Raw genomic sequence first — 13,162 nt, forward strand, 5'->3', positions numbered from 1 at the left:
GGCTGCCATTAGATAGAGGATGCTGTGGAGGTAGGATGGCCTGCCCTTCTAGTATCTGGAACATACCGTACAGCTCATAGTGTCCATAAACCCACCTCTGTGAGGATGGTTTAATTCTGCACTAACACATCGTTCATAATGTGTAGAGAGAAAAATTGTTCTTTCGTGTTTTAATGATGCAATATAGTGTATCAAAGAGGGACTCTTAGAGGAGATTTTTTAGACGGGTTGTCCGGGCCGTCTGTAACAGATCCCCGCACACCTCCTCTTCATCTCCTACTGACAGAAGCTCATTTTAGGAGCTGTCATCCTGTCAGACCTGAGCGGCTTTCCTTCATACCCCCCACCCCACCCCCACCCTCTCCCCCGTCAATCACTGTTTTTGTTGCCTAGGTACAATGCAGACATCTATCTCATAGAGGCCACTAGGGTTAAATTGAGCCTATTCCAGAGGTGGAACCCCAGTGGTCGCATATTGATTGATGGGATTGTATTTCTTTTCAGACATAAAATACATTTGTGAGGGGCCTGTCATAGTTGTTTATGTTTTTTTACAATCTTTTGGAGCTTGATATAAGATTACATAATGCACTAAATGCTCTCTGGAGAGTGAGACTGCGTAAGAGTGTGTTTTTTGTTTCTAGTAAAGATGTTAATCCCTATAGTAGCACTGGCAATTAGCACAAATGCAAACAACAGAGGACTTCCTTGGCTGTGCATCTTAAGAGCTGCTGACACGACCCTGATCAGCTCTATGCAGTCTCAATCTGTGGAATTCAGTCACAACTTTCCAGAGATGTTTCCATCAACACCCCCATGCCAAGCAATTTAGTGTATTGTCTGCTTCCCTCCCATTAAATCCCTCATCCTTGAGAGAGGAGAGTCTGTCTGTCAGACGTAAGCCTTGCACCTTGCCACCTGCCACACTCACCATGGCTGACAGGAACAGGAAGAGAGAGACAGCAAGTCACCAGGGTCGCTAGAGTGGAGGGACAAGAGGGGAGTGGGAAGTGACTGCTGCAAAGCTCAAAGCACTCATCATGAGTCATTATATCAGCAACAGCTGTGACAGTGAAAGTCAACCTGTATTTGTCACCAATCAGTCCATCAGTTGCTTCAGTCTAGCTTCGTAACAGACCAAAGGGAAAAGAGAAAGGCCTTGAGTCATTGGGGGCATGGTTATGGTTACAGGTGTATAAACTTATTTGTATGTGAAGCATAGCCTTAATTGAATAGTGAGAAATTGATTTTTTGCAAAATGTCCTGAGACAGTGAGCGAAATGGACCATCCTGTTATGGAGGTGGACTTATGGATGAAAAACATGGATGATTGCTGAAGGACAGATCTGTCTTCATCTATAGAATCCTCTATTCAATGCCCATACCTCAGAGACAGGTACAGCATGACCTTGGATGGTAACATAAATGGCAGACTATGGCAGGTAAGGGAAGAGAAGGGGGAGGGAGAAGGACAGAGAAAGGTGAGACAGGCATGCATTGTGATAAGGATAAAATCTATTTTCCCTCCCCCACTCTGACCAGAGAAATCAGGTATCAAAACTCAATTACCCTCTTTCCTAGAAAATAGTTTGTCTACCATCTATTAAAGAAATAGATAGGTGTAAGCCATCTGCACTGTTGCCATCAACAATCAAATTAAACTACCTGTTAATTGATCATGTTGGACCATTCTCATCACTTGCACCAATGCACATCATGTATGTAATCGACTTAAAATAAATTGGTCTCTGGAAAAACAATGTGCATGATTAAAAGAACCATTGAGCCAAGTGTGACACCTGAGAAAAATATATTGCAGGAGATAAAAAGTTAAAACTTGAATGGATGTCTATGGGGAATTTGGCCGCAACGAGCTGGTCAAGTACATCTGGCTGCAGTATCTCTGCTTCTCCACTCGTTATAGTGGCTGTCAAAGTCAGAGGCAAACCACATACATCGATAGTTAAGCATGGTAACTAGTTCTGTAATCACACGCGAATCATCTAGTTGCCTCAGCACACTGAAATTTGCATCCACATACTCAGCCAATCAGGATGAGCCTACTCAACCCTATGGTTTCTTGCCCTATATAAGGGCAGCGTACCTCTACTCTGCATCTTCAGCAGTCTTCAGCGACTTCTGGAACAGCAGGGTGAACTAGACAGAACAGAACTAGAGTTACCATGCGTAACTATTTCACACAGGCTTCGCTGTTTAACAGGGCTCTATTGGCTTAGGGGGTGAAGCCCGATGACTATGCCCCCTGCTGCTGATTCTCAAGAACTTGCCACACGCAGACCTGATTGACTGTCACAGTGTACACAAGTATGTCAGGGTCAGGGTCAGTGCCCCTCTCATCCACTACAGTGGAAAGGGAACTAACCTCATGCTATACCCATCAGAGCTTAACAAGACTAGCTCAATGAAGAGTCTCCTCAATGAAGACATCCCCACTCTAAGTCTTCCTCAAGCCAGGTTCTCTGTCCCAGAGTGATCATAGACGTGGAGACCCAGACACACCCAACAGAATCTGATGAATGGACAGAGCGTCAGCCATGACACCGCTGTACAGATCTCCTCCACACTTATTCCACTGAATAAGGATGTCAACGCTGCTACACTCTGTGTAGAATGTACATATATACCTGCTGGAGGGTCTGTGCCCACTGATACATAAGCTTGTGAAATGCCATCTCAAAGTCAATGAGCGATCCTCTGTTTGACAGGGGCTTGCTAGCCACTCTGTCCTTATGGCAAAGGAGAAAAGAAAAAAATAGACCCAATTGAACAATTCAATGGGTCGACATTCCTTTCTCCACACCATTTTTGGAAATCCAACTGTTTGGCCTTATGGCATGAAATGGTGGATTTCGCACGTGCACCCTGCATAGTCTGGACCACATCCGCAGACAATCCTGTGCACATCAGTCTGTCTCATTCAGGAGCCAGGCCATTGCCCCTGATGCTCCATTTGCCTGTGACAGTGTCCCCCAAAACTGAGGAACTGTCTATGGCAGCGCCACCAACAGTTGCATCATTTCCACGTCCATCAGTCTCTCTGGTCTCACTCTCATCAGCAGAGGAGGGATGAGATGGAGGGGAGGGAAATTGTTCTGTCTCGTGGCAAACAGATTCACCTCCACTTCCCCAAACAGAGTCCAAATCTGGTCCACTAAATCCCCTTAGGATGCAATCTGCACTCGTCTGGCAGGAGTTGCCTCTCGACATGAGGTCGACTCCCATGTTCTCCAGGCCTGGAATATGCAGAGCCTTGAGAGAGTGACGATACGCCGTGGCCCACAGCCACAGGTTCTCTGCTACCTTCAAAAGAGGCGCGGACCTCCCTACCACTGTGGTCCGGTTGTGTGTTTTCACCAACACATCCTTTCCACTTATCAGTGGGGCAAAGTGTTGAAGGACTAACAGGACTGTCAGTTCCAGTAGGTTGATGTGTCGGTTGTCCCATGAAGGTCGCACACCGCCTACTGACCTTGTGAGTCAAGTCCCCCCCCCCATTCCAAGCGTGAGGTGTCTGTGAACACTGACACATTAGAGCCATTTCGCCCAGCGGTGTTCCTTTTGCCAGTGTCTGACTGGTGGATGGATAGTCACCAGCCACCGTTTGTGCCATCTCGTCTTGTCTTGTCGCACTACAGTGGGCACTGTAACTGCGCTGCCCGTCTGTACCCACTGCATCGGCCCCATAATAGCTGTTCATCTGGGTTTTGACAGGCCTGGAATGCGGCAGGGGCGAGGTGCGCTCTTCTTCCAGCTGATTGCAAATCCCAATTGGGCTGTTTGGAACATGGCCCACACTCTGGACTGGGCCATGAAAATGCAGGTTGTCTAAAATAAGAAAATCTTGTTGTATTCGTATGCTGTCCCTTGAAAGGTGAAGTGTAGTAATTTCCTGTGCTGTGGTGCCACTGAGACATGAATGTGTCTTTCAGGTCTGTTGTGAACCAGTTACCGGGTCTGACCAGTGTGAGATGAGTGTCAGTCTTTAGGCGCTGAAGAAAAGTGGATGCAGAGTATAGGTATTATATAGCATTATATAGGGCAGAAGCCATAGGGTTATGGCACCCCAGTGGCAGCGACCCGGGTTTGAATCCGGCCCATGGTCATTTGCTACATGTCCTCCCCTCTCTCTCTCCCATACCTTCCTGTCACTCTCTCTCACACTATCTATGTCAGTAAAGCATAAAATGCCGAAAATAAATCTTAAAAAAAAAAAAAAGAAGAAGCCATAGGGTTAAGTAGGCTCATCCTGATTGGCTAAGTATGTGCATGAAAATTACAGTGTGGTCTGAGGGTTAGGGTTAGGGTTAGATGAGTGGTTAAGCCAATAGAGTCCTGTTAGAGGGCAAAGCGTGTGTGAAATAGAACTATTGTAAACCAGAGTGGTCGGTTTGTACATTTTCAGTGCATTTCATCATAAGGGGCTATGTGTATTTATGTTGTTTGCTTGGACTGAGGTGTTTATGCCTAAGGGCATGTTTCCACACATTTCCTTCATCTTTTTAGGATGGTCTTACACCCTTCTCTACTAAACTCTGCTAACAATGTAAGTCTAAAGTGGATTTGTATGATGACAAAAGCAATTTGGCCATGCACCGCCACCCAAATGAGTCAGGGTTTGGCATGTATCCTGCCTGTTCTTGTCTTCTGTCTCTTTGAGTCTCCTCTACACATAATTTATGATTTGTAATTGATGAAACCCTGGGTATAATTAGGATGCCTATCCTAGTCCGCTTGGCCAACTAAACATGCAAAAAATATGCATTCTATTTGTCTATTCTATTTGTGAAAAGAGTTAATATTTTGTTACCACATTTAGTTAGGAGAGTACAATTGCAATGCAGGTAGCAATTAGCATTCGTTGTCATCGGAAAGTCTGCTCCTATCTATCACCAGCCTGAGCCTCAGACAGTCTGAAGTGGACTTTCCAGTACTCTGATAGCCTAGTACTGGATTATCTTTGAGTCACGACTATCTAAACTGACTGATGACCTTGCCTCAGAATTGAAGCTCTTAAGTGTCTACATACCCTCTCCATTCCTTCTGCTGTCTCAAATTGAATTACGTCCTTTCAAGTGCAGTTCACATCATTTTGGATAAAGGTTTGTTGAATAAATTAAGAAAAAAATCATGGTTGTTACTTGATGTTCTATTTTATTCATATTCTGAGCACAAAACATCTTTAAGTTGCCTGTCATTATTAATCACCATCGACTTTGCAAAGCTATCATCTATCCACCTTTGATAGTTCTTATCCATCCATCTCATCAGAATGCTATGGTGTGAATTGGTATGCTTGTGGTACATCTGTTCAGTCACACAGTGGGAGACAGTAGTCTCTTTGGAGATACGCAGGCATGCGATAGGAATACAGAGTCTGTTTATCTGACAATGTGTCAGATCATACCCATACCAGCACAGCCATTCAGAACCCCCTGCTATTTGAGGCCGAGGGAAAGGGGAGATCACAACGTCTGCTGACATATGGATGTATGCCATCAAATTTTAATGGAGGTTTCATTTGTTGACATTCCCCTAGTGAGAGTCTCGCTTGCTCACCTTGTGCAGTGACGGGTGATTCTGTTTCCTTTCTGCCTAATTCTGTATCGACACTAGACTTATGTCTCATAATGTCGGAGCATTTGTTGTGAAAGCAACAGCTTTTCAGTGCAAACATTTTGACAATTTGACTAACCTGGGAACACTATAGACCGACATCTTTTTTTTCAGTTTCATTAATGTGTAAATTATTCTGAGAAAATGTACATCTAATATGAGTTATTATTAACTGACTGCTGCTATACCATCTCATTCGTGTGAAAGGCTGATGTATATGTATAGGGATTAAAAAGCCAAAGGAAGGTATAGCAGATTGGTTGAGCCTGAGCTTTCCTTGGCTGTGGACCTCTGAAATCCTCTCTGGCTAAGGCATCAATCGGACTTTTTGGAGCTCCTCATATCCTGGCTAACCCAGCAAGCCAGGCCGGATTAATGAACAAGCTTATCCCGATGCCACAGAGCACTGATGGGCATTCTTCATGTCCCATCGAGGATTCCCACCCATGTAATCTTGGGGAACCCATCAAGATTCTTAGAAACCACTTTCCTCAGTGTATGACAGAGAGAGAGAGAGAGAGAGAGAGAGAGAGAGAGAGACTTGTTTTCTCTTTCTCATTTCTCAGTTAACGACACTATCCGTAAGGATATTTGTTTTTCCGCCTTTGATGTCGACCTCTGAATCCTCAGTAACAATAACATGCAAATCAGCCCACAAATGGGCTGCTTTATTAGCCCCGGGCTTAGGCTTTTATTAATATTTTGCACAAGTAGGCTTTTTATTTCAGAAATTAAAACAGGCTTAGATCTAAACTTCCAACTGTCTTCCATGTGGTATGGGCCTTATGCAATGCTAAGGCTTTATTGAAGATGATGTGTGAACAGTGGGAGTCCCTCTAGGAGCCAGTGCCACTCTGGTGTGTTTGTGTTTGAAAATGCTTAGAATCTGTGGCAAGCATCATCTGTTGGACAGTAAGTCCTGAATGCTAAGCAAATATCCACAGACAGTGAGGAGTGGGGACAGGATGGTAGACTTGTCAAAAGTATCGATACTTCGATAAATATCGATACTAAAAAATTGCAACGGATACAATACTCATTTGCAACAGTATCGATACCAGCAGTGCTTTCTCTTAATGAAAAATCAAACATTATTTCTCAGCCTCCACTAGCCATACACACACACACGCTGCCTGCAGCCCCTCCTCTCACTAGTAGCAGTCAGCTGCGTTCAGCAAACAATGCTACTGAGTGGTGCCGACGAAGGGGGGCAACACGTCAAACTTGGCGAAGCACCTTAAGGACCGACACGCCAGTCTATATAAAGAATTTCGAGAGGTTAGCGAAAGCTCCCATTTCAACATCACTGAAGCATTAAACATTTATCATAAACGTTAACGTACCCTGCACATTATCCGTTTTAGTTTAGCTAGCCAACCAAACCACGTAGGTTTGCCAGATGCCTGGTTTTCGACCGGACTGTCCGGTTTTCAGATGCATTGCCCGGGCCTGGTCAGAAGGCTCGACCGGACGTTGAAATGTCCGATTAAAATCATTCTGTCAATAATAATCCACTAACTCTAGCCCTGCTGATTTTTCCCTATCATTGGTGAGTATCTGTTGGTTCAACAACTAAGTGTTCTGATAGGCTGATGACTAGAGCAGGGTAATCTGCTGTGTAAGTGCAAAGTTTTGAATTAGTTTCATCGGGCCTACGTTATGGAGAAGCGTGCGTCTGTCTGTCCGTCCATCTGTCTCGTTTGCACCGGGATTTCCCCCTGCGTTGTCGGATATTAAGGGACTAGTTTGGGTCTCTGTGTCTGTGTTTTTTGCTTAGTTGCTTACAGTCGATGCAGCAGAGGCCAGGAGGCAATATGATGTTTCACATGCTTGTGCAGTATAAGCTCACTCCCCTCAATAAAAAAAAGCAAATCATGACGGCGATCGACACCTGTCAATAAAAAATGTGTTGTTTGATCTAAGACAACTTTAAAATATTGTTGTCATTGAAAACAATATTTAAAAAAAAAGATTGAAATTCCCCCCCCCCCCCCCGTGGTATCGAAAATGGCATTGCATATCGATATTTTCCTGGGTATTGTATCGAAGTTAGAAATTCTAGTGTCATGACAACCCTACAGGAGGGTGATGCTGCAGTTTTTAGGGAGTTTATTGGCCCATCAATCACCTGATACCCGATATGTAGCGAGAGAATTGGCACCAATATCATCTCTGTGAGTTTGGTAGATATTGTTCTGTCCGGTGCGCATGCTAACACTTAAGCATACAGTATGTTAACTAATCCTAGGCGACTAGCATTGTCTTAAAAGTGAAAAAATTAGAACTTGTAGCTTCTCTTCTTCTGGATGGTTAGTTCATTTTCATGACATGCAGGGGGAAGGGATTTCACTAATGATGAAGATTTGCTTTCAGAAGTTGAAGGTGAATCTACAGGTCATAAAATAAAAAACAATACCAATTTTGGATTACTAAAAGATTTAACCTCATACATTGGATAATGCTAGTTGCCTATGATTACTTAACATACTGTATGCCAAAGCATTAGCATGGACACCAGATTTTGGTGCCAATCCTCTCGTCAGATATTGGGTAAGGTGCCCAATGGGCCAAACTCATAAAATAATTGGTGGAGTCTTAAGTAAATTGTAGATCTGTGAGGTGTGGATGCAGTGAGGGGTGTCTTTAGCTGTCTCTGGGTTCAAGATAAAGAGAGTGAAGAGAGAGAGGGAGAGAGAGAGAGAGAGAACTGAGTCCTCCATCTTCTTTGAACTAAAATGCGGAGGAGACAGAGGCCTTTGAATCACCGCTCTGTTGACCTGGATAGTTGGCCTTAATGTGAAGCGATTATTCTGTACGTCGTCAGCCCACATCACCTGCCTCTGAGACTCTGCACTCTCCTTGTCACAGGGTGCACTTAAGGGGCAGCGGAAGTCATTAGACAGGATCCCTGTTTGAGTCTTTTGTGAAATTCAGCTCTGTTGTACTTCAGATTGCATTCACGGGCCAGCCATGTTGAGCTGGTGAATTTCTTGGGAATGCCTAATAAATTGAAAGCGCCTGGATGAGTAGTCACTCTTGGGGTATGGCTTCAGACACACACTCGTGTTTATAAGTTAGCGTTATTATGTGTTTACGATTCCGATGGTGTCATATGAGAGCTACCACCTTTTGCCTGCTTGCAGTCCTGGAACCTGAAACCCACACACATTCACGTGCACACACATACACACATACACACACACACACACACACACACATAATTTGGCACCGCCCCCTTTTACACTTCCAGTATGCCTGTTAAAGTACATGCCGGAAAACATTTGACAGATTTAGCTCAGCACTTTAAATATAGAAAGGGATACACTAATGAAAACCTACACGGCTATTACCGAGGAAACAGAGACATTAGATACACATCAACTGTCAATATTGACCTTCTGACATGATGAGACCGTAGTCAGGTTTGTTGCTAGCAATTCACAACTCCGCACTTGCAGTATCTCATCACATGTGAAATATACAACACACATAAACAGCATCATAAAGGAAGTCAAAACTACTGGTTACAGAAGCCTTTGCAGCGCCGGCTATCCTTGGCATGGCTGCCGCAGTTGCTGCTGTTTTTTTATTTTCTATTTTTTTTATTTTTTATTTTGTAGGCGGCGGGGATGCCCCTCCGCTGTTACCATTTCTTGTAGGTTTCCCCCGAGTGTTATAACAGTGGTCCTGATTTGCAGTGGCGGTTGCTCGGTTGGTTGTCTTTGGGAGATTGTGGGTTTGAGGTCGACAGCTAGGCCCCTTGTTAGGGGAGAGAGAGAGACAGAAAGAGAGAGAGAGAGAGAGAGAGAGAGAGATGGACCGGCTTTCACAGCTGAATAACTGGGTCAGTTTAAGATGATGACGCTTCTTATCTCCTCAGCTCATCTGTGGGTGTTCACTGTTCACTGCTCAGCTTTTCAGCAACCAACCACTGCTCAGTCATTCTTTCGCCTCTCTCCACTCTTTTCTATAGCACTCTTCTTTTCTGTGTCTGTTCACTCTATCCACTCCAATCTTTGTTTTGTGATATTGTTTGTTTTTCTCTGTGTTTATGTTCTATGCCTCTATCTCTCTCTGTCTCTCTTTCTCTCTCTCTTTCTCTCGCTCCCCCGTCACCCTGCTTCTTCCTCAGACAGGAGAGGCACAAATTAGCTTCAAGGAAATGTCAGTGCATGTGCGTCTGTATGTGTGCATGCATGCACACATACATTCACATGCTACCCATGTAATGGTGCTTCTCAGTGTTCGGGGGGCTGTCTGTGTCAGAGAGGATTCTGCAAACATGCTGTAGTCAAGTACCCTTAGATTTGCTGATGTGGGCTGGGCTCTGTTTCCTCTTGGAATCTGTTTGTGTGGAAACTATTTACAATTGCATTAACAATATTAACACTCAATTGTTCTTGTGTGTGAAGGGATTTACTCACATTTGCTTGGTTGTCCACTGTTCGCCTGCACAAAAATAACTCACCATAAGCAAACTGTGCCATCTTGTGGGAAAACCACATATTTGAATTCATGTATAGACAATGGGTCAGGGGTTGGATCAGATAATGCCCTGCAGTCAACCGGTTCCCTGGCTAATCTGACCAGTAGAGTGTCTTTCATTTTAGAAAGCCTGATGTTATCTTAGCGTTTCAGCTTGAGCCTTCTCCCCATCTCCTTTGTGTAGAGCGTCATTCATGCCGTAAGCTTGTAAGGTTATTCCAGCCCTGGATAACTCTGTGCCCAGGTTTGCCATCATCCTCCATTCAAACAGCAACCATTAAAAATGCAAGGGGGGCTGTTTACTTATTACCTTAGCCACAATGCATTGGATCAATCCAAAGGACCATTGCATGAAAGTAATCAAGCTCCCATCATCAATAATGAATGGCACAATCAGCCGGGACAGAGGGCTCCTATTGTGCGATGGCTGAATAGGGGAAAGGGCTGCAGGGCAAGAACTATTGTGCATTCCCACCCTAGTCTGCTGTTACAGGACTGTTTATGATGATGATGATGATGATGATGATGATGATGATGATGATGATGATGATGATGATGATGATGATGTGAATTCTGATGTGCAATTGCTGGTGGGGTTTATTGGCCAAGACACAATTACATGTTGATGTATTTTGTTAGAGTGTGGAACAAGAGGGAGCTGACATTTACACTTAATGACCGACATTTAAGCAGGTCGTGTTTTTCCACATCAAACAGGACTACAAATCTATATCCTTTTGATGCTTCACTATATAGATTTACTTTTAATTCTCCCAAATTGCCTACTTTATATCATACTGGCTTTCATGTTATTGAATTATCACACATGCTCCATATTCTGTTTTTTATCAATGTTTACTGTCTATCTGTTTTAATTCCAAGTGCTCATCCTGTACCATTTTACTGTGATAACACATAGGTTTAACCTTCACAGAAATCCTGCATCCACATGCTTGTGGCATTAGTGCTGAATTGTTTTGCCACCACCAACTGTTTATAAAATCTTGTTGCGGTAAATCAGAAAATCTCATACTACTCCTACGAGTCCTAAAGTCTTATTTTTCTTAAAACAAAAAGCAAAATCTGCCAATTTAATTTCTTTCCAATGCATTTTGAAGAATTTTCTGGAATCAAGTGACAAGGTCTGACATTAGAACATTTGAATTAATCTCACTCCATTTTTTTTAACTGTTTTAAGAAAAATGTGATTTTAAGATTCAATACAAAATTAAATGACTTAATTTTTGCAGAGTAGATGCTGGGCTGAGGTACTTCTACAATGGCTGCCTGCTACTGTACTTAACCTTACCTCGTCTCACAATACAGTTTGCCCCGCACTGTACTGTGTGACACTGAAACATTATATAGCCCAGCTAGGTCACAATCTCACACAATACAAGCCTTGACTCAGCATAGTTGAGAACACGTCAACACTTGATAACCATGGTCCTCTCTAAGCACTTCCTCTCAACACTCCCTCCGCACGCTATCACTGCTCTTCTGGATGGCTAGGCTTACAGATGTGTGGCCTTTCTTTCCCTCTTATGAGTGTCCTGGCTCAACTTTACTTACACCGCCTGCATTCACTAGGTTCACATTCACTGTATTCGCTGACGTGAGGGCGAGCATTCATTATTCAGCCCATGCTTTTTGAAAATGTCCACCGTTCTGCAACCTGCATGAGGCGAGGCACTGTTTGATTACAGATACTGTTAACTAGCGCTGCCTACTGTGTCGGCCCCACCTGAATACATCCTTTAATGTACGCTGTATAGTGTATTAAGGCACAGGATTAGTGTGCTTTTTCATCACTATGAGAAACATCTTTTGCATGAAACTCACCTCTCTCTTTGCCTCTCTCTCTCTCTCTCTCTCCTCAGGTGGTGTTAGTCTTTGCGCTCAGCATTGGGGCCCTTGGAATATACTTTATAGACTCCTCAGAGTAAGTATCAATTTCCATAATTTAGTTTATCTTCTGAAATCTCAGAATTGACACGTGCTTCGGCATCCATACTGATGAGCTGGAATGTAGATAAAATGAACTTAGTATGCATTTATCGTAAACACAGACATTGAGCTACGTATCTGTATGATTGATGCGTTTATATGCATCCTTACTCATCTCCACACACCGCAATCTGTGAAATGCAAATGCACATATGTGCTCTCCCACAAGCAATCACAAGCATTCATGTACACACATGCACATACACACACATCTGCATCTGAGGATTTGTCAATGGGAGGCCTGTTAGTTTCCATGGCAACGGAGACAGGCAGATATGTATCAGTGTTGTGGATCTTGTTCTGCGTGTGTGTGCGTGTGTGTGTGTGCGTGCGTGCGTGTGTGCGTGCGTGCGTGCGTGCGTGCGTGCGTGCGTGCGTGCGTGCGTGCGTGTGTGCATGTCCCTGGCTGGCAGTAACCCAGAGATAGATTGCAGGCCTGGCATCTCTCCGATAACCACTGCATCGACTTCCACACCACCCACACCCAAACTGTACCTTAAGCACTCTCAATAACTCTCTCTACACAGAAAAATAAAGGTGTCGAAAATGGTTCTTAGGAGTGATGTCATAGAATAACCATTTCTGGTTCTTACTATGGTTCATACGATGGGGGGGGGTTTGATTATTTTCCAGATTTATGCCATCACCCACCATCCAATAACTAAGAATTAAGAAACCTTTTAATATCCCAAAGAACCAAAGGATCTTGAAAGGTTCTTTGTGGAACCAGAAATGGTTATTCTATGGTGAACTGGAACCATTTTCGGTTCCAGTTCACACCTTTATTTTTCTATGTGTACAACCAATGGTGTTTACTGTTTACTGCTGGCAAAGAAGTTGAAACTAGGGACTTTGCATAATTCATGTAAAAAAATGTAAATGTTTGCTATAGTGCCTGTACTGAATGTTAGCTGCTAAGAGACCATGACACATTGACCAGGACATGGTACTTTTTCATCATATTCCTTTTCTCTGTTTATTGAAATGGTGCAGCGGTTATCATTGAGTAACGGCTATCTTCCAGTAGCTTGATTTG

General features: G+C 43.6%; 1 protein-coding gene across 3 annotated transcripts in view; it reads left to right on the forward strand.

The window, feature by feature from the left end:
- The window catches only part of kcnma1a (potassium large conductance calcium-activated channel, subfamily M, alpha member 1a), a 138,950-nt gene that overhangs the window by 54,249 nt on the left and 71,539 nt on the right, over positions 1 to 13,162 (forward strand). For all 3 annotated transcript variants that reach the window (XM_071514998.1, XM_071514999.1, XM_071515000.1), the window contains exon 3: positions 12,000 to 12,061. In XM_071514998.1, coding sequence (XP_071371099.1) covers positions 12,000 to 12,061 — 62 coding nt within the window. The remainder of the gene's footprint in view (positions 1 to 11,999; positions 12,062 to 13,162) is intronic.

The sequence above is a fragment of the Centroberyx affinis genome, unplaced genomic scaffold (assembly GCF_046629955.1).
Source record: "Centroberyx affinis isolate AG114_WGS23_722 - 3 ecotype Tasmania unplaced genomic scaffold, CSIRO-AGI_Caff_v1 ptg000292l_1, whole genome shotgun sequence".
Taxonomy (NCBI): domain Eukaryota; kingdom Metazoa; phylum Chordata; class Actinopteri; order Beryciformes; family Berycidae; genus Centroberyx; species Centroberyx affinis.